Source organism: Platalea leucorodia (assembly GCF_965183815.1).
Source record: "Platalea leucorodia genome assembly, chromosome: 1".
NCBI classification, from domain to species: Eukaryota; Metazoa; Chordata; class Aves; order Pelecaniformes; family Threskiornithidae; genus Platalea; species Platalea leucorodia.
In genome coordinates, this window is record NC_138823.1 from 165,704,983 (window position 1) to 165,731,219 (window position 26,237).

The window sequence follows — 26,237 nt, forward strand, 5'->3', positions numbered from 1 at the left end:
TGTACCTCTCACAGTGAGCCTCCCTGATGAATGAATGCCATCTGCTTTGAAGGAGATGAGTCCTGCATCTTCAAGAGTCACTGAAGAAAGAGTCAGTGAATGTTTCTTCCCCAGGACACTCATACTGATAGTTGGTGAAGACTTCAGCCGAACGCCATCCTTCTGCCAGGTCCCTTCCACGTCCTCATGAGACACTTCCACCTCAAAGGTGACTGTCCCTTTCTCAGAGACTTCGAGGGGCTGAAGACCTTTCACCAGCTTGATCTGCCTCACTGAAAAAACAACAAGGACAAGTTGGAGATCTCACACCGACAGCTATGAAACAGCCGGAAGACTTCCAAAATAGATTATTTCCCTATTTCTTATGCAGGTACCTGCCAATTAATTGGTATCCGCCAATTAAACAACCACCTTTGCAGGAAACAAAACCTGTTCACGACCATACTGCTAGCATGGCTGCTGTTCTTAAAATGGATGCTTTCAGCTGGCACAAACAAGTCAGCCAAACATTGCAGAAAAAGGGCAAACTGGCCCTTTTTCTATCAAGGTCCACCACACTCACTGTCTGTGCCAGAAATAAGCTTTGAAGTTGTACACACACACACACAGGAGTAGAGGCGTTCCTGTGCTGGGTGATGTGGTCACCAATAATCATGAGGAAGAATCACTCTAGAACAAGATAACACTACTGTTATTTACACTGGGACCAGGCTCCCTGTGCTCTACAGCAAGAGAGATGTTGCTGAAAATACTTATTGTTCAAGCATGGTTCAGGAGAAAGATGATCACTAGAGGTTAATAGAGCATAAAGGAATAAACAACATTGCGCAGCTCTTCAACTAGGAATAAAACAAGGGAGGGAGGGAAGCAGCAGGGAGAGGAAAAAGCTTTTAGTAAAAGGAAAAAAAATGTTCACAACACAGTGTGAAGTGTGTTGACCCCTCACAGCTTAGGGGACAAAGCATCTGTGTTTTGGGTGGATATTACCTGTTCCCACTACAAGACATCAGTGACATCGGTGCCCTATCAGCCAGTAAAATGGATTTAGTGTTTAAACTTGACTCACCCTTAAAAGAAATTAAGTTGCCAATTAAAACAAAAAAAACCCAAACCAAAACCAAAAAACAAACAACAAAAAAACCCTCTACAAAGCCATGAATTATTCAAAAACCTTCAACTCCCTATGGGTCTCCTGGGAATATTTCGGCCTGCCTAGTGCACGTTTAGCAGAGTTAATCCACATTCAGCCAGGATCTGAATGCAAACGTGACCAGGAGTGGGCTGTGGGCTCTGTTCTGTGGTCATGGTCTGGACCCAGCTCCTGGGCTGAGGACACCATAGCCTCTCTGAGGCTCAAACATCTCCTGATGGCACCTACCCCTATGCCACATGAAGGACAACAGGGAACAAAATATTTCTCCAAAGGTGATATAAGTAGGCTATGGCTTTATTAACAAACTGGGTAGAAGCATAGTAGCGTTCCCCCCAGGAGGGCGGTGGTGGACTCCATGTAATGCCAGCTCCTTACACCTTTCCTGTCCCCCGTGTTGCTGTTACACCTCACATCAGGTTTACAGAGGAACATATGCATCCTATGGAAGCTCCTGACTAACCCCTCTCTCAAGGAAACCACACCGATTCTTCTCTCATGGTCTTCTCCAAGGTCACGACCACTTAAATACAAATTTTCCCCAAGGACATGTCTTGAACCAGACAAATAAGGGAAGTACAGACACTTCCAGGAGCTTGTTCTTTGCTTTGCAAACTAAGACACCAGCTCTCCTGGCTTTGCTCACTAGAAGTTGCATCAGTCCCCAATTTCTGATCTGATTTTGCAGCTGGTCCCTATCCCCCCAGGGTACCTCGTTCTCTAAACTGAACACAGTGTACCTGCTACTGTCTAGCCTTTCCCCTAGGTTAACAGATACTCCAGCCCCTCAAACAGTGACTGGACCGAGGATCAAACTGAAGTTATTCCAAGCAGATAGCGAAAGGGACTTGCAAAAACATTAACTAAATAGCATAACAATTTCTAACTCAGTAAGTGGCCTCCTAGATATATCCACCTGGTGTTGTATGTAGGACAGAAAAAAAAAAAATCACTTTTTCAAAGGTCTTGTCATAAAGCAGCAACAGTTGGGGAATGGTAGAACTTTTTACAGGATTTATTTTAATAGACAATATTTTGTGTCAAGAGATTTGAAATGTCACACTCATGTTCCCAGTATAATTTTTGCTATAATTAATTGACCTAATTATGCTTTTCCCTGCTGAAAGCTTAGAGGTGTATCAGAGGAAGGATTACTTTACCCACGACTTATTTAAGTCTTCCACAAACATCTCCTTCTGGTCACAACTGAAAATAGATATTCAGCCAGATGTTATTGGCTTGAGCAGCTCAGTTGTTTTTAGGGTCTCCTGGCGTCTTAAGATCAGAACAGATGCTTATCTTTTGAAGAAGCAACTTTTATACTGGAGTAAATAAACAGATTTTCACATAGCTATTCCTTATTTAACTTTCTCTGAAACCAATCTCAAACCAAATAGTATCAGTCCAGCTTGGTGTTTTTAAATAAAGGTCCTCTAAAATCAGGCTTCTTAACCTAAAGCTGAGCACCAAATAGTAGTAGCTCAGTTCCCCAGACTGTGAGCATTTAAAGAACTTCTGCTGACCTCAATGTAAGCTCTAACACATCCTGCTGAAAAGAGGCCATTTGCTTAAATGCCAAAAAAACGGAGCATAATTTTAGACTTCTACTTTTAGAGTCTTGCTTTTACTGTAAAGCAGTGCAAGAGCTTGGTGCCATCTCAGCTGGAGGACTTGGATGCAGAATACATGTGAGATTCTTGTACATGGCCCCTTTCCTGCTGCATCTCATAACTAAGGCCTGGATGTTCATATGAGAAAAGAATTCCCTGCTATGGGGAGCCGATTCTCCTTTTTGATCATGGTCACTCTCAGATCACCTTGAGTTTCCATCACTGCATGAAACTATCTCAGTTCATCAACAGAGGAGGTACTTTTTACAGTGACACTAAGTGTAAGTGATGAGAATGCAGCTGGGTGCCTGGGAAGCACAACCCAAAATCCTCTCTCTCCATCAGAATAGGAAGTTTATAAGCCAGAGTCAGATACACATTTGTGCTTGCGTGACTCACCTTGCACAAAACACTGTTGGCATCTATCAAGACTACCCAATTACTTCCTATATAAACACTGTTACATCATTTTTGTTTTTACTACTTGGCTATAGCAACAGCCAGTGCCTAAAACCAGGTATAACTGAATCTACAACCAACTGCTGAAACATCTTGCTGGAAGAAAATTCAGTATCACCCAGAGTCTGAGAAAAAAAAAAAAACAAAAAGCCTTGGGATGCAACATGTGAAAGAGAATGGAGCAGCAAACTGTCCCGTACTGCACTGCATTCTTCCAGCACCTTGTGACCATGGAAGTGCTGTATTTCTTTATCGTCTGTGAACCCAATTCATCCCATTTAACTGAGACGGTAAACCTGAACTTAGTTCTAAATCAGGATCAGAGTCACTCCTGGTTCCTTGAATGGTCAGAAAGACACTCCAGGAGATAATTCAGTGCATCCAAGACTTAAAACACTCTCTGAGGGTCTTTTTTTTGCTCTGTTGACTACAGAAGGAGCTGAAAGTGATGTGCTAGATTTAGGCTGCATGAATCCAAGCCTAATCTACCAGCTGCTAGTCACTGGTAACGTCTGGGGTTTTTTTAGAGCTATTCAGTTTGGAAAAAAAGATGAGCAACTGCCAATAAAAGTGATAACTGCCCCATATCAGGATGCTAAAGCAGTGGGGTTTTGACAACTGTCAGCCAGGAATATTTTGAAGATGAAGCTGTCTTAGCAGTCCATGAAAGTGATTTGACAAACCCCGCTCCATATGAGACAGTCTGTTATCAATTTTTTATATCTTTAATATCATCAGAAAACCACAATATTACAGGGCTGGAAAGACCTAGAAAAATCTAGCCCTTTTCTCCTGCTCTCGGCCACGCTCAGCTCTTTACATCATCCCAGACAGATATTTCACAAACCTTTTCTTAAACCCGTGATGGAAGCTCCAAAACCTCTCCAGTCAACCTATTTGGTCAGCCAACCATTAAAAAGCTTTTTTATTCTATAACCTGGATCTTTCTCATTGCAATTGAAGTCCATTATTTCCTGTCTTTATTTCCACATGGAGAACAGATTGTTCCTTTCCACTTTATAACAGCCTTTTATGCACTTGAATTCTGTTATCGAGTCCTTCCTTACCTATTATTTATGACCTACACAGCACCAATTGGTGGCAGGGGCTTTACAGAGAAAATTAGATAGTCCTTAAGTCCTGTCTTCATCTATCCTGTAACAATCATGATGAAAGGATGTAGGAAAAAGGACAGAAGTACAGGACTACAGCTGACACACCATTAGCTTACTTGAAAGGGCAGCACCCTCGGACAGAACGTGGAGTTCTATCTGCTTTGGAGTATTTTTAACCCTGACTGAATATAAAGAGACATTCTGAAAGAGGTGGTTTGCAGAGAAGAATTAAGGCAATGGGTGGCTGAAGAAGGAATGGTTTGCTAAAAGCCATACAAAGGAAAAAACAGAGTGCACCAGAGTGAGAAATTTCACAGGAAGGAGAAGAATCAGCTAAGAAGCTTAATGGTCAACAGCATGACTGAAAGCTGGTGGGATGAGATGGTGGCAGCAAGAACCAGCCAGCTGTCCTCCCTTTACTGCCCTTGCTTCCACCTCCTCTCAGCCATTTGACTGGTGGCCGAGCCCATGGTTGTGTCCCCGTGTCCCCATGGCAAGTGGGGGTGGCAGGACCATTATAATAATGGAAGAGACCAGAATCCACCTCCAAACCCTGTCCAGGGTATTTATAGAACTGGAGATCATTCAACTTACTTTCCACATTGATTTTGGCTTGGGTCTTGTCATCAGGACTCTCACAGCAGTAGAAGCCCCTGTCTGCAAAGGAGATGTCCTTAACCACCAAGGTATGCTTTGTTCCCTCAGCTTTGATCTCTATTTTTTCACTGGGCTTCAATACGATGCTGTTCCTCATCCACTTCACCTCTGCAGGCTTGGTCAGCTCTACCTCCAAGGTCACTGTGTCCCTCTCTTCAACTGTTCTGGGCTCCAGTTTCTTCTTGAATGAGATTGAGGCCTCTGTCAAAGGAGAAGAAATGTTAGTGAGAAAGTAGAGGATCCAGAAAACAAGCTTTAAGAGCGAATTAAAATGGTGGCTCATGTATCTCCAGTCCCAATGTGTTCTGGGCACCCGTATTTAATGATGAGAAAGCAGAATTTCCCTGCGGCTAACATAATCAGTCAGAAAGAAGGCCACATAAAATAGCATCAGTGACAGCCTGTCAAAGGGACATCATCACCTCCTACCTCGGACTCTGAGATTGGCTGTGCTTTCCACACCCTCAGCATTGGCAGAGATTTCAGCTGCATCTTCCAGTGTGAGATCAGTGATGGTGAGGCTGTGGTTGGTGTCCTTCTGCGAGATCACATACTTCTTGCTGGCTTCAATCTTGACACCATTCCTGAGCCAAGTGACCACAGCATCACTGGGAGAGACGGTGCACTTGAACACAGCCTCTTTTCCTTCCTCAGAGATCACGCTGTTGAGACTCGTAACGAATTTCACTACTCTGGGAGCTGATGGATAGGAATAAAACATTTAGGAGCCTATCTTTAAGACATAGCATACATGCCTTCAAAGAGCCAAAAGTTCGATGATTTTATTGGAAGCATCAATTTTTATTACTTACAGTAAGTGATCACGATAATGGGTCATTACGTTTCCCACGTCTGAGTAAGTTTTGTATATAAAGATGCCAGAAGAGAGAAGCAAACAAAAAGTGGGGAAAAAAAAATCCCATCTTAGGTTTAGGATACTTAATTCTAGCCTCAAATGCAATATGAGGGTCAATTTGCCCACATATTAAGAGACCTGAGCTCAACAGGTCTCAAAATCATTATGTTCTTCACTAATAGAGGTTCCACTGACACAGAGAGGAACTGGAGGTTTGTATTTTGCTGTCAACACAGGAGACAGCACAAACACGTGAACAAACTCAGCTTTGCAGCGTTGTAATGGCTGAGGACAAAACCCAAGGCTCCTTCCACATTGTCACCATGCAGTTCTACAGACATACCTTTGGGGGTGATGGTAATGCTGCTCTTGTCATCCCTGGACTCGCAGGAGTACTCTCCCTCATCCTCAGCCCGGATCCCTGTTATTGTCAGTGTTCGCTTGACCCCTTCCTCACGAATCTGGAAACGCTTGCTGGGCTTGATCTGAACTCCGTTCCTGCGCCACACCACCTTCCCTTTGGCATGGCTCACATCACAGGTCAAAGAGACGCTGCCTCCAATCTCAGCGTTAACAGCTTCAAGTTTTTTGGCAAACTTCACTGGGATTTCTGAGATGGAGAAGAAGGAAAAACGATGAGAAAAGAAAAAAATAAGAAACCTGTTCTAACAAACCATTTCTGGCCAGCTTTAAAAGAAAAACAAAACCAAAAACCCAACAGATTTGGGGACCACAGTAGACAGAAACAAACCAGAAAGGTGGAAATTTAGGGAGATTACTTTGACATGGAATTTTAATATCATTATCATTCTGTAAAGCAAGAACAGTGCCTTTGAACAGGATTCCCCACGTGACTAACTCACAAATCTTCTCCTCGCACAACATACCTCTATATCCTCATCAGCTTGTTCATGCTGGTGAGCAGAGTGGGGAAGAGCTAAGGCTCTGCCATGTCCCAGCTACTGGGGTTAGGAGGAGACAGAAACAGCGTGATGACAGTGCGGAGCAGACACCAGGAAAAGCACCCATCATAGGCCTCGTTTTTCCCCCGAGTGGCCAGCAAAGGACAAAACTTGGATATTTGGAAGCAGGACAACTTTGCTGAGCCATGGTGGGGCAGCTACAGCAGCTGCAACAGCAATTCAAGCCCTGAGGCTGGAACAGTTTTAGAGAGAGTTTGGATTTCACCTCCATCCTACCATGAGGGAAACGTAGCTGTTGGGTCGGTGTCCTGGTTTCAGCTGGGATAGAGTTCATTTTCTTCTTAGTAGCTGGTAGAGTGCTGTGTTTTGGATTTAGGACGAGAATAATGTTGATAACGCACTGATGTTTTGGTTCTTGCTGAGCTGAGTTTACACCAGTCAAGGACTTTTTAGCTTCTTGTGCTCTGCCAGGTGCATAAGAAGCTGGGAGGGGGCACAGCCAGGACAGCTGACCCAGACTGGCCAAAGGGCTATTCCGTACCATAAGACATCATGCTCAGTATATAAGCTGGGGGAAGAAGAAGGAAGGGGGGGACGTTCGGAGTGATGGCGTTTGTCTTCCCAAGTAACCGTTACGTGTGATGGAGCCCTGCTTTCCTGGGGATGGCTGAACACCTGCCTGCCGATGGGAAGGTGTGAATTAATTCCTTGCTTTGCTTCGCTTGTGCGCGTGGCTTTTGCTTTACCTGTTAAACTGCCTTTATCTCAACCCATGAGTTTTCTCACTTTTACCCTTCCGATTCTCTCCCCCATCCCACCGGGGGGGAGCGAGCGAGCGGCTGTGTGGGGCTTAGTTGCTGGCTGGGGTTAAACCACGACAGTCGGGACACAACCTGTGCACTGCTCTGCTCACCTTTCACCTGTACTTTGAATTCCTGCTTGTCGCTCTTTGTCTGGCAAGTGTACACAGCAGTGTCTGTGCTCTCAGCCAGGTTCAGCGTCAGGGTCCTGGACGCCCCCTCGCTCTTGATCTCATATTTCTTGCTCGCCTTGATTTCTGTTCCATCCTTGAACCACTTGACTGCAGCAGTTTCGGGCGTTACTGAAGTAGTCAGTGTGATGCTTTCATGTTCTTGAACAATGAGAGGCTCTTTCTGAACAACTTTCTTTTCAAATTTAGCCTCTGGTTCTAGGAAAGACATTAAAATAGGAAAACTCAACTTAAAACTCAAATCCTTAACGCAGCAATTTTCTATTACTCTCTTCATGACCCACAACACCAGCTCATCCATAATCTGTAATAACCCAGGGGATATGGCTGAATATTTGTGGCTGGTGTAATCTTTTGCTGAGCAGGAAGAAAGAAAATGATCTGTCAGGGAACCCAGAGCTGCTGCTTAGAAGAGAAGCAAAGGAAAGGAAATGCAAATATACATTTTATCTACTGCCCGCAAAAAGCTTGTTTCTTAGAAGTAAAATGACCTGTATAATTATTTCCTCTCCCATTTTTAGGATTTTGGATCTAATTGAGAAGAAATATTAACATGCTAAACCTGAATTTATGGCCTATTTTCTTTTCTGCTTGCTCTATTCCCTTTCTCTTGGCTTCTTCTCTATCTTGTACAATGCTTTACCACAAAACTGGGCAGTTTTGGGGCACACACAGCAGCAGACTAGCTTTAATTAGTCACCTTTCTCTGCTCTTCAAAACTTCCCACTTCTGCTTTCAGCTCCCCACCACTTAAAAAGGTTGGGCGAGGGGGTGTGCGAAGGAGACGCTAAGCAAAAAAACTATATGGCATTTCCATAGCCAAAAAAAAGTCTTCAGCCAAATTTCCCACCTCCACACTGCTTGATCAAAATGCTCAAATTAATGTGTGATGTGGTTCACCGATGTTGCTCCAGGGAAAACAGTGGCTGCACCTTGGCCACTGGGTAGGGAATATCCAGTTTTCCTCTAAGCCACACAGAGAGCTGCTTAGGTGAATCCTCACCAGTTGCTTCCAACTTGAAGGTCAGCCTCTGGCCTGCAGCCTCACAGATGTATTCTCCAGCATCTTTCTTCTCCAGCTGCTCTATAACCAGGCGCCGAGTTTTGCCCACAGTTTCTATTTTGAATTTTCTAGAGGAAATGAGCAGCCTTCCATCCTTGTACCATTTCACTTCGGTTGCATCCTGTGCTACCTCACAGCTGAGGGTGGCACTTTCCGTCAGGACAGCGTTCACCTCCTTCTGGACCTTTTCCTGGTTTATAAATGCAGGTTTGGGCTCTGAGTGCAGAAAAGGAAGAAAATATTGATTGAGGGATTAAAATGAGATCAATCTTACAGATTTCTGTGCACTGGTTTGGAAATTATTTAGGTTGTCGCTTGCCAAAACCAATTGCCTTCACTGGGCAATAGCTACCCTTCTGTGTGACTGAATCACCACGTGGAATATAGGGAAGAGCCCAGGAATGGAAAGGACCAAGAGGGTCCATGACATCGATCTTATGGTTGCAAGCCACCATGCAAAAAATATTTAATTCAAATGTTCCCAAAGAACATCTGTCCTGCATATCACCAAAAGCTCCCAAATTCCTTTTACTTAAGACCTAGGACACAAATATAGGTCTATGGGCTTCTGAAACACACTCTTCGTGGTCTCTTCCACTTTCACAAATGTGACTGTCAGAGGCACAAAGGAAATATGATCTCCCTACAGTGCTCAGGTAGGTCAGGATCATGGCTGGCAAGGTACCCAAGACTGTTGCAACATCAACATGCCCTTTAGCATCACGTGCTTAAAGCAGTTTGGGCACCTTGTGAATCCTGTTCCAAAAGACCAATTGCTGGGAATCTTTCATGACAGGGACACTTAGCACCTGGCAGAAGTAGTGAGGCCCCTCAGAAGGCTGAGATCTCAAACACATAACAGCCCAAATTCAGAAAAAGTGCTGAGTTTTCAACCTATTTTGAGGCATGCTGCTGCTGAAATTGCAAATGACAAAACATATTCCAGCCTCTCAGTTTTCAGAAATGGGATTGGAAGTCTAACAAGAAAAGGATTTTTGAATGGCTCTTTCCTTTCAAGAAGTTCAATGCACAAGAATCACCCTTTGAGATCCCAGGAATGGGAGAGATCTGAGTAATACGTTGATTATTATTTCTATTATGTTTATACCTGCAACTATTATTATATAGGCAGACTAAGATAGGCCTTTGTGCCATGCTAAAGCCAAATATTCCCATTTCTACAAATCCAGGCAATCAGGTACAGAAAATCAGGTGAACCCTACAGCCTGCAACAAAGAGCAGGCTATTGCAACTGAGTCATAGTGTAATAGTTATTACAGGTTTATTGTCCTCTTTATAATCCTCTTTATTATCCTCTCCTGTAATTCAGACAAAGTATGTCTTACCTGTGACATCGATCTTGAAGGTCAGTTTCTGGCCAGCAGCCTCGCAGGTGTACTCCCCAGCATCTTTCTTCTCCACCTGGCCCACCACCAGGCGACGCCATTTGCCCTCCGACTCCACCTTGAACTTCTTGCTGGCGGTGATCAGCTTCCCCTCCTTGTACCATTTCACATCGGTCTTCTCCTGGGCCACCTCGCAGCTCAGCGTGGCATTTTCCGATAGGGCAGCTTTCACCTCCTTCTGCACCTTGTCCTTGTTTGTAAACACAACTTCTGGCTCTGAAAAGAGAAATTCAAAGTGTCTCCAAGATATGATGTTGCCCAATCTCCTTATCATGGCTTAAAAGTAACACTGGAAACCAGGCCTCTGACTTGAAAATAAACGTCTAAAGCTATTGGAAGAACATGTAAATTGTTTTGTGGCGGGGTTTTAGGGGGGTTTGTTTGTTTTTTAAAGCTTTTTGTTACTTTGTAACAAATCACACAAAGATTAACATTGACAGCAGTAAGCTAGAAGATCATCTGGATGGTTCATAAGAGCCTTGTATGGCAGGATCCAGTCAAGGCAAGATACATTTTGGTTGAAGCTGAGTGCAAACTAACAAATTTTTAGAGGCAGGAGCTGTCCTGTGCTGTGTCACAGCCCCATATCATTGATTTCTTTCGTTCTCAATAGCTGCCTCTGCTGCCTCATGTCATTTTGTTAAGGGAGAAGGGTGCTAGACCAGGACTGACACGTTCAGGACTGTGTTATTACTTCTCACGCAACCTTGAGAAAAGATCAGCTCGTCTTACATCCTTACATCCAAATGGTGAAATCCCCTTGTTCTCCAGAAGACACATTAGTCATACCACTTGCAAGAGGATCAGGAGGCAGGGAGTGAGTTGGAAAGCTCAATCCATTCTACCACTCTACAGCCCCAGTAGGGCGATGCATCTGGAATGACTCTCCATGACACCGTCCTTCCCTAGTTGCCATTTACATGACACCTTAGAGACCTTAATATATATCAAGCCTTACTGCTGTATTCTCCCCTCAGGTTGAAACAAGCCCTTCCAAGAGAAAGAAAAAGAGTGAAGACATTGGGCAGACACCCAACTGCTCTCCACCATGACCCTGCTCTGAAACACATTGAGAATCAGCTGTGGTGCAGATTTGTTGCCAACATGTGAGGATGGAGATGTGCAATCAGTACTTTCTTTTTCACAGCCCTTTTCCTACAGCAATGATTACCTCCCAAAGTTCTTACAAGGATGCAGCTCCCTCTTTTAAGGGTTTCATGAAGTTTCACATAGAAGATGTAGAGAGAACTGTATTTGTAACTCTGTCACATTTCCACATCAGAGCTAGGCCATCCCAATGATGTTCTCCAAAAATTTAAAAGCATAACAGGAAAAAAAAACTTATGCAATAGTATTACTTTTATAAATATTCTACAAATAGGAATGATGGGTGAAAGAATCTTCTCTCACCTGTGACACTGATCTTGAAGGTCAGTTTCTGGCCAGCAGCCTCGCAGGTGTACTCCCCAGCATCTTTCTTCTCCACCTGGCCCACCACCAGGCGACGCCATTTGCCCTCCGACTCCACCTTGAACTTCTTGCTGGAGGTGATCAGCTTCCCCTCCTTGTACCATTTCACATCGGTCTTCTCCTGGGCCACCTCGCAGCTCAGCGTGGCGTTTTCCGATAGGGCAGCTTTCACCTCTTTCTGCACCTTCTCTTTGTTTGTAAACACAACTTCTGGTTCTGAAGAGAAAGAGAGATGTTAATCGGGCTGCTTGCAAGAGGATCAGGAGGCAAGGAGTGAGCTGGAGAGCTGAACCCATTCTACCACTCTACAGCCCCAGCAGGCCGGTGCATCTGGAACAAATCTCCATGATACCTTCCTTCCCCAGCTGCCATTTGCCTGACACCTTAGAGACCTTAACGTACATGAAGCCTTACTGACATATTCTCCCCCCAGCCTGAAATGAGCCCTTCCAAGAGAAAGAAAAACAGTGCAGACATTGGGCGGACACCCAACACTCTCCACCATGACCCTGCTCTGAAATGCATGGACAATCAGCTCTGTTGCAGAGTTGTTCCGGTTGTACCAAGATGTTGGGAAGGAGAGGCGCAATCAGCACTTTCCTCTTCATGGCCTGTTCCTACAGAGATGGGTAGCTCCCAGAGTTTTTCAAGGATGGAGCGCCACCTTAAAGATTTTATCACGTTTTACATACAAGATATGTAATAATTGCAATATTCATTTTTCTAAATATACCAGAAATAGGAAGGCTTGGCCAAAGAATCTTCTCTCACCTGTGGCGACAAGCTTGAAGGTCAGTTTCTGGCCAGCAGCCTCGCAGGTGTACTCCCCAGCATCTTTCTTCTCCACCTGGCCCACCACCAGGCGACGCCATTTGCCCTCTGACTCCACCTTGAACTTCTTGCTGGAGGTGATCAGCTTCCCCTCCTTGCACCATTTCACATCGGTCTTCTCCTGGGCCACCTCGCAGCTCAGCGTGGCGTTTTCCGATAGGGCAGCTTTCACCTCCTTCTGCACCTTCTCCTTGTTGATAAATGCATCCTCTGCTTCTGTGCGGTGGGACAAGCAGTTTAAAAAAAATCACATGTATGTTCACACTGTCCAAAATGTTCACAATCAAATGCAAAATCCTGCTTACAAGACTTTCCCACAGCTCTGTCACTTTGGAATGGTCCCACTCACAGCTAAGCTACACGCAGACAAGACCTGGCCCTCTGTACAGCCCGAGGAAACACATCAGTCCTTTCTGAGCAAAACAAACCAATGCCCCGGGACTTAAGGCTCTTCCCATCCCCATGGATCCACAAGAAATTTCACTCTCTGTTCCTTCATGTAATGCACATAGAAGAACCCAACCTCATCCGCCACTGGGACTCCAGCGTAAGCCTTGCCCACTCTAGGTTCTTCTGGAGCATGATTCCAGACCTAGTTTCCTACACGTCTGGGAGCTGACCCTACCTTTATCCCTAGAAATCACAACAGCATATGTAAACTTGTTTACTTTTTCCTTACTCTGACATCAGAAAACAACAAGGACCACTGAGTGGGATTCATCTCACAGCTGAAGACCTCGAGCTGTAGGCATCTGTGTGACAGTGGATGCACTCATCAACCCCACTGCTCAGTGAAGATCTAGGCTACACAGACCCTGGAGCCTAGAAAGCGATTGAGTTTGCTCTGTCTTAAAGGGAAGTCATGGACCACTCAGTGATGGAAACCAACATATCTCCCACCTGTGACACTGATCTTGAAGGTCAGTTTCTGGCCAGCAGCCTCGCAGGTGTACTCCCCAGCATCTTTCTTCTCCACCTGGCCCACCACCAGGCGACGCGATTTGCCCTCTGACTCCACCTTGAACTTCTTGCTGGAGGTGATCAGCTTCCCCTCCTTGTACCATTTCACATCAGTCTTCTCCTGGGCCACCTCGCAGCTCAGCGTGGTGTTCTCCTTTAGCACTGCCTTCACCTCCTTTTGCACTTTGTCTTTGTTTTCAAACACATCATCTGCAAGATTGGAAAGAAGGAAAAATCTAGAAAAAAGCCCATGAAAATAAAAGCTTTGCCTCCAAGGTCATATCGTACCAGGTTTTCAAAGGGAGTCCACCTGGTAGACTACAGTTCAAATAAAGCAGCTGTGAAATTAAAAAGGCTATCAGAGTCAGAGTTAAGCAAATGCTTGAGGAAGCACTGGCAGGAAAATCTTGCTTCTGGACAGCACAGTTTCTGCCTACTGCTCATTTGGGCAGCAAGAAGAACTGCCATGCCTGATCTTTAAGCTTACATCAGCTTTCCTACACACACGCTATACAGTCAATCTCTGCAGGCCAAGCAGGATGGGCTCTCTTGGGTAAGCAGGGCATGTTCTGTTCACTCACAGAAAAGACTGGGCTGCATATGGAAAAAGGACATGTTCCAGGCAGGATCCTTCATTTGCCAGCACTGTCTCCATATTTGCGTCCAAGTAATTTTCAGGAAAAAAACAGTAAAGGTTATGAAATAGATGCATAACGACCGGAGTACCTCCACAAAGATTTATATGGGGTTGTGTCGTTATGGAACAGCATCACTTCCCATATATATTCTACAGAACATGTGCTACTAATAGTACAAAATCACAGTCGTAAAATAATTTAGGTTAGGAGTGATCTCTGGAGGTCATCCAGTCCCACTTCCCCACTCACAGCAGATAAAATTACATCGAGTTACTCAGGGCCATGTCCCACTGAGTTCTGAATATCTCCAGCCATGGAGATCTCGCAACCTCAAGGCTCCTGTTCCAGAGCTTGACCACCCTCCTGGTGCAAGTTTTTCCTAATATCTTTTCAGAACCTCCCATGTTTCAGCTTGTATACTTTGCCTCTTCTCCTATCACCGTGCATCTTTGAGAAGAAGGCAGAGCTACAGACTCTATATCCTCCCATTAGACAGCTGCAGGCTACAATAAAAGCTCCCTTTTGCCTTCGGTTCTCCAGTCTGAACAAATACGATGTGCTCCTGCCCCCTAATCATCTTGGTTGCCTCTGCTGGAGCTGTGCTGGTAGCACCTTGGATTTCCAATAGCTGTCAAATTCTTCAATCAGGAAGACATTGAATTAAGAACAGTAACTTGATTTTAGGCTTGGGTTTGGTACATTCCAAGAACATCATTTTAGAAGCTGGGCATGGGAACTAACAAAAATATCTTTGTAACACACTTATTTGGAACTAGCAAACTCGTATGAATTATGAGAACTGATTAAGGATGAAAAGATGAACAATTTGTTCAAGACTCAATGTGGAACCTGGTATCTTCACACTAAAGTGTTCAGAATCTACATCTCACCCAGTGGAAAAGCAGGAAGGAAAAGATCAGCCAGGCCAGCTGAAAAATATGTAACTGCCCATTAAAATCCTTTAAAAGGCAAAGCACAAATAAGGAATGGAAAAAAAGGACAACTCTGCCGGAAAGCTGTGTCTCTGGGGTCAGGAACTGTAGTAATAAAGCAAGATTTGCCAAAAGTCGAGCAGGATGCAAGCTCATGAAGGAGGTTAAGACACCTAGCAAGGGATACTCTAGCACCAGAAACATATGTAGACAAGGGAAGAAGTGGGGCCATGATGCAGAGCGTGGGTTTCATGTTTCAGAGCTCTTTGTGTCCCACTTCTGAAGAAAACAAGCCAATGCTCCTAGAAAGTGTTCTCCTACAGGCTGGTTTGTTCATTTTGGCTCTTACCCTCACTCTAGGTAGAAGTTTTGCCCTTCAGTACAGAGCAATGGAGGTTACACAAGAAGGCCGAGTGAGGGGCTCCTAAGCTCACGTTATGTTCCATCCCAGGCAACTCTCTTCAGTGAGAGCTTTTAGTTGTTTGAATTTCCTCAGGGGAATGGTAGTTCTTACACAAAGTCTAGCTGGTACTCCTGCTCAGTTGTATCTTTAATCAACAGCAAGGTGAAAAAAAAAAAAGGTCATCTAGGGATCTAGCACACTTCCTCAGCAGTCTTGAAGGAGAACCCAAATGGGTCCCACCATTTCTGCCTTTAAAGTGACAGTAAATCTCTCAGTGGCAAGAGGGAGCCTATCCTCTGTTCTCCTTTCTTGTATTTACCCATTTGCAAAACCTGAGTAATAGCCTCTCTTTGGCAGCAATGGCCTTGGGCAACACTCATCTATATCTTGCAGACAAAATACCTGTCTCTCTTTCCATGGTTCCCAAGTACCCCAAAGCCTGTGATATGAAAAAGACTTCCATGAGGTAGGACACACTTCTTATCCCTGTTTACAGAAAGGATGTGAGATGCAGAGAAGGTTGGTGATAGTGAGGTCCCCCCCCACATCAACCTGCAGATGACGGTGCTATTTCCCCAAAAATGAACACTCAGTGGTCCAAGCCATAGAATTTTCTCTCATGAATATGACTGTTTCTCAGAAGTCCTAAAAGCAGGCCAATCTTTGGGGTTTCATCCGAAAGTCTCATGCAACCCTCCATTATTGCTGTCAACAGCTTCCCTCGCTCAGAGATGGACTTTGGGGCTAAGTTGCAAGCACAAACAACTGCTGAGGGTACTTAAGTGCTTTGTTGCATCCAGCAGAGGATAAAGATCACCTGGTCCCAGATGAGAAGATTCTTCCACAAGAACCCAAGAAGAGCTCTTCCTTCAAACTGTGATAAGATCCTTTGTTAATTTTTGCCTTTCACAGTTTCAGTTATAATCTGCTACAATTTTTCCAACAGCTTCTGCTATCAAAGGCATTCATTGTTTGAAATAAAGTAATGATCTCAGTCTTACCCTGTACTATTCCTACAACCTGCATAGAGCCATAGAAAAAAGTCACATAACTGAGCCATGGAATAAGTATTACCATAGTTTTTCTGGCACAAAGAAGAGTTGCCAAACACAAAGGAGAATGAGGCAGATTTGTCTCCACTTTCCTTGTAGGGTCACTGCCCAGCAACGCGTACCACAGAACGCAGACATGGCAGAGCAAGCAGAATGAGACACAATAAGCTTTTGTGCCGATTTTGGCTGGGGTAGAGTTAATTTTCTTCATAGTAGCTAGTATGAGGCTATGTTTGGGATTTGTGCTGGAAACAGTGCTGATAACACAGGGATGTTTTAGTTACTGCCGAGCAGTGCTTACACAGAGTCAAGGCCTTTTCTGCTCCTCACCCCACCCCACCAGCAAGGAGGCTGGGGGTGCACAAGGAGTTGGGAGGGGACACAGCTGGGACAGCTGACCCCAACTGACCAAAGGGACATCCCACACCATACGACATCATGCTCAGCAATAAAACTAGGGGGGAAGGTTGGCTGGGGTCCGCTGCTCGGGGACTGGATGAGCATCGGTTGGTGGCAAGCAATTGTTTTCATTTGCATCACTTGTCTTTCTCAGGTTTTATTTCTCTCTTTGTTATTTTCCTTTTTCATTATAATTTTTTACTATTATTAGTATTATTGATACTTCATTTTATTTCAATTTTGAAACTGTTCTTATCTCAACCCCCAGGTTTTCTCACTTTTACCCTTCCAGTTCTCTTCCCCCCATCCTGCTGGGGGGATGAGTGAGCGAGCAGCTGTGTGGTGCTTAGTTGCTGGCTGGGGTTAAACCACAGCAGCTTGTACCTCAGCAATACCCACAGCTGGCAGTCACATGAACCTCAATGCTGTAATATCATGCTTGTACTCAGGCCACACTGGTAGCAGGCCAGCCACAAACCACCTCCAGTGTGGAAGATACATAACCTCATTCATAGCTGGGTCCAAAATATAAAGCTCAGAGGTGTGACTGGGGCACCAGGCTGCACAGATGCGCACACTTCTAAACAGACAGGGTTAGATTCTAGCATTGGGTGAATCCATTGAAAGAAAGATAGGGCAAATCTTTGCACTGAATCCAATTGTATTATCCCACATCACTTCCTGGGATGTGCTTTTAACTGCATGCATTGCTAAGGTTTTCTTCTGGTCCACAATCAGAAAAGAAACATCTACGTCAAATTTATATATTCTTCCCTCAATCATTTCAAGCAAGACAGAAGCAAGGAAGATGAGAAATGAAGTACTGGGTAATCTTTTCCACAAAAATAATGACCAGCAAGGACAGAAATGTAGGCATTGATGATTCACCAGCATACACAAACTACTGGATGCTGATCTGAACTCACACTCGAAATCGTATGTGTTGTGCAATTCCTCATGAAGTCATATTGGCAAATTCTCTCAGCAAAGCCATGTCTTGTATAGATGTGGCAGAAAAAACTCTGTCCCGTCAGAGATAGAAACTACAGATTCTTAGCGTGGAACTACAGACTCCTAAAGAGTGGAAGGATTGTTGTACGCTTGTCTTAATCTTACATCCTTTCTCTTAATAACCATTCCTCATCAAAATCACAGAAAGAATACTAGCCTAAGTGGACTTTTTCTTTCCCAAAGCATCCAAACACATGCCCTTAATACTGACCCTTAAGAATAACCACTTAAGTTCTGTTGCAGACCCATATAGACCAAGGCTGGAGGTAAATCTATGTCACTAGGAAACTTTCTTTATACCTACAGCAAACAAACAAACAAAAAAAAGATGATAATCCCTCACCTGTGACATCAAGCTTGAAGGTCAGTTTCTGGCCAGCAGCCTCGCAGGTGTACTCCCCAGCATCTTTCTTCTCCACCTGGCCCACCACCAGGCGACGCGACTTGCCCTCCGACTCCACCTTGAACTTCTTGCTGGAGGTGATCAGCTTCCCCTCCTTGCACCATTTCACATCGGTCTTCTCCTGGGCCACCTCGCAGCTCAGCGTGGCGTTTTCCGATAGGGCAGCTTTCACCTCCTTCTGCACCTTCTCCTTGTTGATAAATGCATCCTCTGCTTCTGTGCGGTGGGACAAGCAGTTTAAAAAAAATCACATGTATGTTCACACTGTCCAAAATGTTCACAATCAAATGCAAAATCCTGCTTACAAGACTTTCCCACAGCTCTGTCACTTTGGAATGGTCCCACTCACAGCTAAGCTACACTCAGACAAGACCTGGCCCTCTGTACAGCCCGAGGAAACACATCAGTCCTTTCTGAGCAAAACAAACCAATGCCCCGGGACTTAAGGCTCTTCCCATCCCCATGGATCCACAAGAAATTTCACTCTCTGTTCCTTCATGTAATGCACATAGAAGAACCCAACCTCATCCGCCACTGGGACTCCAGCGTAAGCCTTGCCCACTCTAGGTTCTTCTGGAGCATGATTCCAGACCTAGTTTCCTACACGTCTGGGAGCTGACCCTACCTTTATCCCTAGAAATCACAACGGCATATGTAAACTTGTTTACTTTTTCCTTACTCTGACATCAGAAAACAACAAGGACCACTGAGTGGGATTCATCTCACAGCTGAAGACCTCGAGCTGTAGGCATCTGTGTGACAGTGGATGCACTCATCAACCCCACTGCTCAGTGAAGATCTAGGCTACACAGACCCTGGAGCCTAGAGAGCGATTGAGTTTGCTCTGTCTTAAAGGGAAGTCATGGACCACTCAGTGATGGAAACCAACATATCTCCCACCTGTGACACTGATCTTGAAGGTCAGTTTCTGGCCAGCAGCCTCGCAGGTGTACTCCCCAGCATCTTTCTTCTCCACCTGGCCCACCACCAGGCGACGCGATTTGCCCTCCGACTCCACCTTGAACTTCTTGCTGGAGGTGATCAGCTTCCCCTCCTTGTACCATTTCACATCGGTCTTCTCCTGGGCCACCTCGCAGCTCAGCGTGGCGTTTTCCGATAGGGCAGCTTTCACCTCTTTCTGCACCTTCTCTTTATTGACAAACACATCTTCTGCCTCTGAAACAGGGAAACATTAGGGAAAGAAATACATGACAAACAGCTTGTGACAAGAAGATATTCCATGTATTTTGTGTAGGCACTCTACAGGATCATTTCTTGTAAGTGACATTACTTTGCAGTTGATTTTATAACATAGAAAAATGCACCCTTAAAACATAGTCCATATAATTATCATACCTCTCTGTCTAGTATTCATGAACAGGTCAATCACCTCATTTTCAAATTTCTTATAATGAAGACAAAGATAAATTTCCCCCTTTGTGTCTTTATGTGTGTCTTTATGATATTTCTATGCCCCATATTTGGAACCAGCCAAATATAGCACAATTATGAGTTGCCATCTTATTTACATTATTTACAGGAATTTACCAGCATCTCAGTATTTTAGATTAAGACTGGCTGTTGTTCTAGAAAATATCTTGTAACTCAATCACAAAGAAATGGCAAAGATACCATTCTTAATATGGAAAAGTACTTGGCCTACATTATACATAAAATCGGCCTATAAAATTTGAAGTATACCTTTCTTTCCTCGGAAATCTCCAATTTTTCAGAGAACTGGCCATAGGGAATCTTCTCTTAATACTTACACAAGCAACAAGAATGAAGTGTTAAAAATCACTTTCTTCCACAGTACCACTTAGAACTTCCATCTCAACAAGTGGAGTTGGCATCAAAATGATATTGTATGCAATTAGTAGTTAATTGGGTATATGCATTGAAAAAGATTCAGTTGTCACCTGGCTAAGTAGGACTGACTGATAAATTGCATCTTTTACCAATTACTTTAATGATTGCTTTACCTGATTCTCCTTTTACCAACAACTGGTGTGGTCACTGTTAGCTTTTATATTAGTGTACATTCGAGATGTGTGAGGACAAATAGACCCTAAATAAATGGGCTGCCACGTTTTTTTCCACTGATTTACCTTAAGAAATAACTGCACAAGAAGTGTAAAATATTTCTGGGATGCCTACATGATGGACATCACATCGCAAAAACCATCCAGCATTTAGCATAGGCAGCCTATGCCTATTTGGGTCCCAGGTTGAGCTTTGAAGTCCGTGATTTCACTGCTACAGAAGCACAAGCTCCAAAAATAAATGCTGGACTAGCAAGTGTATGGGCTTAGCATTGCCCTTCAGTTGGAGTGCAGGCATGGAAGATGATTCATCCACCCAGCTTCAGGCATCCAGGTTACCTGATTAAGGTGACCTGGGAAGCTCTTGGTTCTCCTGGAAATCATGGTGAACCCCTTCCATAACCTGTGCTACTCCCTTCCTCCCCCAGTCACCCTCTGCAGCCTCCTAGTGCCACCCTTTACTCCTCCTTGACGACTTTCTCCTCTGCCTACGGTCTCTGCCATGTCTGCACTCTGAGTGACGGCAGCTGCCTGGGAGGGTGGGGAGTATGGGTATGTTCAGGTCAGGTTCCTACACTGCTGACCGTGGCACTACATGCAGTCCTGGGAGCCACATCACAGGCTTGCCATGAATATTGCACAGTCCGTGGAAAGAGAGAGGTCCTGCAGGGAGCAAGCTGAAGCAGGAACCCAGCTTGTACGCTCTAAATTTGAGCTCCTCTGTTTATATTGGCTGTAGAAGGGGTGTGAGGAGGTGTCATTGTCCTTAAGGTGCCATTAACAAGGCAGCGTACATGGCCTATGCGGGGTGATGCAAAACTCCTCAAAGGCGCACATCAGCCCACTGCAGATTAAGCAGCATTTTGATACCTAAAAAAGCTTGAGCACACACCATGGTTTGCATTCAAAACTGGTTGCAAAAATACAAACGCGTCAACTTCCATCTACAGCTTGGACTGTGAATATGCAGGGGGAACTAAACAAATAAGCTGCAAACCAGTCTGTGTCAATGGGCGCTGTATTTAAAATTTCAGGTTAGCAGGGCAGGAATATTCCAGATGGGTGGGTTACTTGTCCTCTGCATTCTTGCCCTTTAATATAAACCATTTTTATAGTGATAGGAAATGTGACTAAAACTTTTAATCAGCTTATGAATTGATTTACACTAGCCAGTAATTTGCCTTAGAAACTTATTTTAAAGTTAAACAAATATTCAGTGCAGATGCCATTTCCAACCTCAGCTGAAACTGGTTAGCAAAGTTCCACTGAAACTGAGGAAAACCATTTTCAGGACATGGAGCTTTCACCAACTTCAAATAAGGATTTCACTGCATAGCATGAATCTTGAAATAATGAGATTTCAGAATCAGCTCTTTTGGCTCCTTGTCTAGCCCAGTCCCAAGGTGTGCAGCACCTGCTTCTTTGTATATTAAGCCAAAAAAAGCTATAGCTCCCTCCCAATACTCAGCACTGAGCATCTAACCTTCAGGCTGTCCTTAAATAGGGGAGGCTTTGTGCTACCAGTGGAGCCCTGGAGTACAGGAACCCTGAAAAGCTTTCTGAGCGCAATGGTAACAGGATAAATTAAGACCCAGAAAGCCACGGCACTTTGGGATAATCTAGTAAGGTAAGGATTTCTGCAGCAAAAGAGCCGACCGCCCGGAGTACTCATAATCCCTCGTGACTTTCACACTAGATCATTTTCCAGGGAGTGCTGGACTTGCATGGCATGTTACAGTTGTACACATGAGAAATACAGCAACGGTAGCTAGGCAAGCACTCCCCACTTACGACAGAGGGGGAAAGGTGTTCCATTACCCTGCGCAGCCATGAAGTCATTTGGTTTGAAAGAGAACTGAAAACCTTTGGTTTCTGAGGCAGACAGCTAAGAATAGTCCTCAGCTAGAGAAGTTCAAGTGTAAAAGCACTGAATTTCTGTGTTTTCTGCCTACACCTCTGCAGTAATGTATGAGCTGGTTTCAGCAGCTGAGCATTAACTTTATTTATACCAATGGCCTTTCTAACAATGTCCATGTTGCATTTTCACGGAAAGATGCCTCAAAACTAGCCTTACGGTAATCCATCCTTCACTGAAGCTGTAATTCATCCTTCACTGAAACTGTTCCTGAACTGAAGCAGTTCCCCGAGCCAAAAGCACGAGCTACACAATTAATGAAAAAGGGCCAAAGTGCCCCAACTCACACCCTGTGCGCCCCACGCAGAGTGGGGACAGGTAACAGCTGATGGCTTACAGTATATGCTCTGGGGAGCAGCAAAGCTTAATGCTATAGGGGCAGTTGCACGTTGCACATAGAAGATGGAGGGAGCAGGATGGCCCAAGACAGCGGGCGAGCGGTAAAGACTGCAGTCTTTAGAAGGGAACAGCACTCGAGCTATGCCCTGCAAGGGCTTCAGGTCTCCAGCATGGCTGCGAGCAGGGAAGTCAATATACTCCCAACGCAGTTGCTCTTCTACGTAGCTGATAAAATGCCAGACCTCTACCAGCATTATTGTCCCAGTGTGTTTGATGCCGTAAAAAAGCAGAGGAGAAAATAGATTCCCTTTTCTGATCAGCTCAGAATACGAGACAAGAACTGTAACGTTAACAGAGAGGCATTCGGCTGCAAAGGCAGTGAAGTATTATGAATATGAACAAAACCCAAACCTTTTCTTATCATCCAATTCCGAAATGATGACTCAGAATGTAGCTGACATGTCCACGGCTGCCTGGAGCCCAAGATAAAATTTACTGGACCTCTTGCAAAATATACTGAGACCAAAGAAATCGCTAGTGTAGTCAGAGTGAAAGAACAGCCTCAGTGCTAAATTCTCAGACTCCAAATCATGTTGTTCAGGAGAAAAATGCAAATACAAACAAACATTCCTAGACTCATGAGTGGTCATTACAGATGTAGAAATCGCAACGAACAATCATCACCTTTGGATTCAGTAGATTGCAGATACGTGCAGTGCAGCTGATACAAAATTTTTACAACAATACACTACCATCAACCCTCAAACGTTCTCAGTGCAGCCACAATAAAGTAGGCATCTTGTAAAAGCTACTGTATAAATATTGCTTGACAGGTAAGTATTTGCATCACTTCTCATAGCTTTACAAATCACAATTGGGTATCCGATGACAGATGAAAGAAGTGGTAGGGGAAGAGCTGGATGAAAAGTTATTAAATACAAATCATAATTCAAGTTGCAGATATCTGTACCCACTTCCATTCACCATCCACAAAAGTTTTATGGTGCATGGAGTTTAAAGACTGTGTTCACATATGTGTTTGCACAGCCAGACTGTGGAATAATTGAGGCAATTCTCTGTTTTTGGGGGGAGGACATTGTATAGAGAAAAGATGAAACAAAGAGGGAAGAAAACAGTGACTTTCATGAGTGAATAACAGTAATACTAATACTGAGGATCAAATTGGAAGAAGTCCTTTAGCACAGTGTCTGCTAATGAAAACTCTTGATTCACTGAGACGAAGGAGATGTACAGGGAGTTGAGGAGCTGGTATCAGGATACCTACAGGTAACCAGTAGATCTGCCCAGTCCTACAAAACCTCACTGAAACGATAGCTTAGACCAACATCAGAAAGTACTGTAACAGCATTTCTAGTATTTTGACAGAGAAAACAGGAGAAAACACCCAGACACAAAGAAAAGCCAATGAAATATGACTCCCACCTGTGACATTGATCTTGAAGGTCAGTTTCTGGCCAGCAGCCTCGCAGGTGTACTCCCCAGCATCTTTCTTCTCCACCTGGCCCACCACCAGGCGACGCCATTTGCCCTCCGACTCCACCTTGAACTTCTTGCTGGAGGTGATCAGCTTCCCCTCCTTGTACCATTTCACATCGGTCTTCTCCTGGGCCACCTCGCAGCTCAGCGTGGCGTTTTCCGATAGGGCAGCTTTCACCTCTTTCTGCACCTTCTCTTTGTTGACAAACACATCTTCTGGTTCTGAAGAGAAAGAGAGATGTTAATCGGGCTGCTTGCAAGAGGATCAGGAGGCAAGGAGTGAGCTGGAGAGCTGAACCCATTCTACCACTCTACAGCCCCAGCAGGCCGGTGCATCTAGAACAAATCTCCATGACACCTTCCTTCCCCAGCTGCCATTTGCCTGACACCTTAGAGACCTTAACGTACATGAAGCCTTACTGACATATTCTCCCCCCAGCCTGAAATGAGCCCTTCCAAGAGAAAGAAAAACAGTGCAGACATTGGGCAGACACCCAACACTCTCCACCATGACCCTGCTCTGAAATGCACGGACAATCAGCTCTGTTACAGAGTTGTTCCAGTTGTACCAAGATGTTGGGAAGGAGAGGCGCAATCAGTACTTTCTTTTTTTATGGCCTGTTCCTACAGAGATGGGTAGCTCCCAGAGTTTTTCAAGGATGGAGCGCCACCTTAAAGATTTTATCACGTTTTACATACAAGATATGTAATAATTGCAATATTCATTTTTCTAAATATACCAGAAATAGGAAGGCTTGGCCAAAGAATCTTCTCTCACCTGTGGCGACAAGCTTGAAGGTCAGTTTCTGGCCAGCAGCCTCGCAGGTGTACTCCCCAGCATCTTTCTTCTCCACCTGGCCCACCACCAGGCGACGCCATTTGCCCTCTGACTCCACCTTGAACTTCTTGCTGGCGGTGATCAGCTTCCCCTCCTTGTACCATTTCACATCGGTCTTCTCCTGGGCCACCTCGCAGCTCAGCGTGGCGTTTTGTGTCAGTACAGCCTTCACCTCCTTTTGTACCTTGTCCTTGTTTGTAAACACATCTTCTGTCTCTGTAAGAAAACCACCATAGTCACACATAGCTTTTTGTAGTTGTCTTCTCCAGTGCTTAATCAAATTTCCCCTATTCCACTACACTTGCCCCTGACAGCTACTATCATGATGGCCCTTTAAGAGAAGAAAGCACCTTCATCTCTATTTTGCTGATAGGAGGTGAATAGGGGTATGGGATTTCTCAGATAAAGTTAAAAAACTCACAATTTGAGCACAGATTTGAACCTGGGACTTAGAGCACCAACATGCACTGCCTGAACCCTCGTCCCTCATCTCTCTTTTTCTCTTATGTTTATCCAATCTTCCAGCGAATCTGAAGGGAACAGCCCTTGTATCCTCATATCCAGGAACCATCACTCTTTTTCTGCCTGTTTGGGTCACTCATATTCAGTCATTCTCCATCTAATCAGAGCTCTTCAAACAGCTGCCCCTTCCCTTTTATCTACCCCTGCACCTCTGCTATGGCCTCACACTGTGATTCTACAGGAGTTTTTCTGCAGACACATCAGCTAATTGTGAGAGGTGCAGAAGTTATCATCCTTGCCAATCATTTTTTTGTGGTTACAACTAGTCATGGATGCAAAAATGTGCGTATAAAATGTGGATATGACAGTTGGCTGGAAATCAAGTCCTACGGCTGAAATATTTCACCCTAGAGAGGTTGTGAGATGATCCTCCGAAGGTAAATTACTACCCAAAATGGAATATTCCTTTACCTTTGGCATTTCTAGCATTTTCTCACCTCTGACTTTGACTTGGAATGTCATTCTGTCATCCTTCGTTTCACACGTATAGCTCCCTTGGTCTTGCTGTGTCACCTTCTTGATGATGAGTTTGCGGTGTGTCCCCTGAGAGATGACTGTTGTCCTCTGGTCCTGCTTCACCTCGGTTCCATCCTTCTTCCATACCACGGCTCCACTCGCAGCTGACACCTCACACACCAGCTCAAGGGTTTCAGAAGGACTGACTGATATTTCTGGAGTTGTTTTGGGCTTGTTGACAAAATTAACAGCTTCATCTGAAAAGAAAGTTTATGCCTTGATTTAGGCTTATCAGCACA

General features: G+C 44.5%; 1 protein-coding gene across 1 annotated transcript in view; it reads right to left on the minus strand.

Moving 5' to 3' along the window:
• OBSCN (obscurin, cytoskeletal calmodulin and titin-interacting RhoGEF) overlaps window positions 1–26,237 on the minus strand; it is a gene marked incomplete at both ends in the record, with an annotated part of 186,125 nt that overhangs the window by 133,557 nt on the left and 26,331 nt on the right. Inside the window, 15 exons of the mRNA XM_082305313.1 lie at window positions 6–272; window positions 4,929–5,192; window positions 5,421–5,690; window positions 6,191–6,457; window positions 7,684–7,959; window positions 8,765–9,040; window positions 10,171–10,446; window positions 11,641–11,916; window positions 12,472–12,747; window positions 13,432–13,701; window positions 18,270–18,545; window positions 19,230–19,505; window positions 24,069–24,344; window positions 24,901–25,176; window positions 25,920–26,195. Coding sequence (XP_082161439.1) covers window positions 6–272; window positions 4,929–5,192; window positions 5,421–5,690; window positions 6,191–6,457; window positions 7,684–7,959; window positions 8,765–9,040; window positions 10,171–10,446; window positions 11,641–11,916; window positions 12,472–12,747; window positions 13,432–13,701; window positions 18,270–18,545; window positions 19,230–19,505; window positions 24,069–24,344; window positions 24,901–25,176; window positions 25,920–26,195 — 4,098 coding nt within the window. The remainder of the gene's footprint in view (window positions 1–5; window positions 273–4,928; window positions 5,193–5,420; window positions 5,691–6,190; window positions 6,458–7,683; window positions 7,960–8,764; window positions 9,041–10,170; window positions 10,447–11,640; window positions 11,917–12,471; window positions 12,748–13,431; window positions 13,702–18,269; window positions 18,546–19,229; window positions 19,506–24,068; window positions 24,345–24,900; window positions 25,177–25,919; window positions 26,196–26,237) is intronic.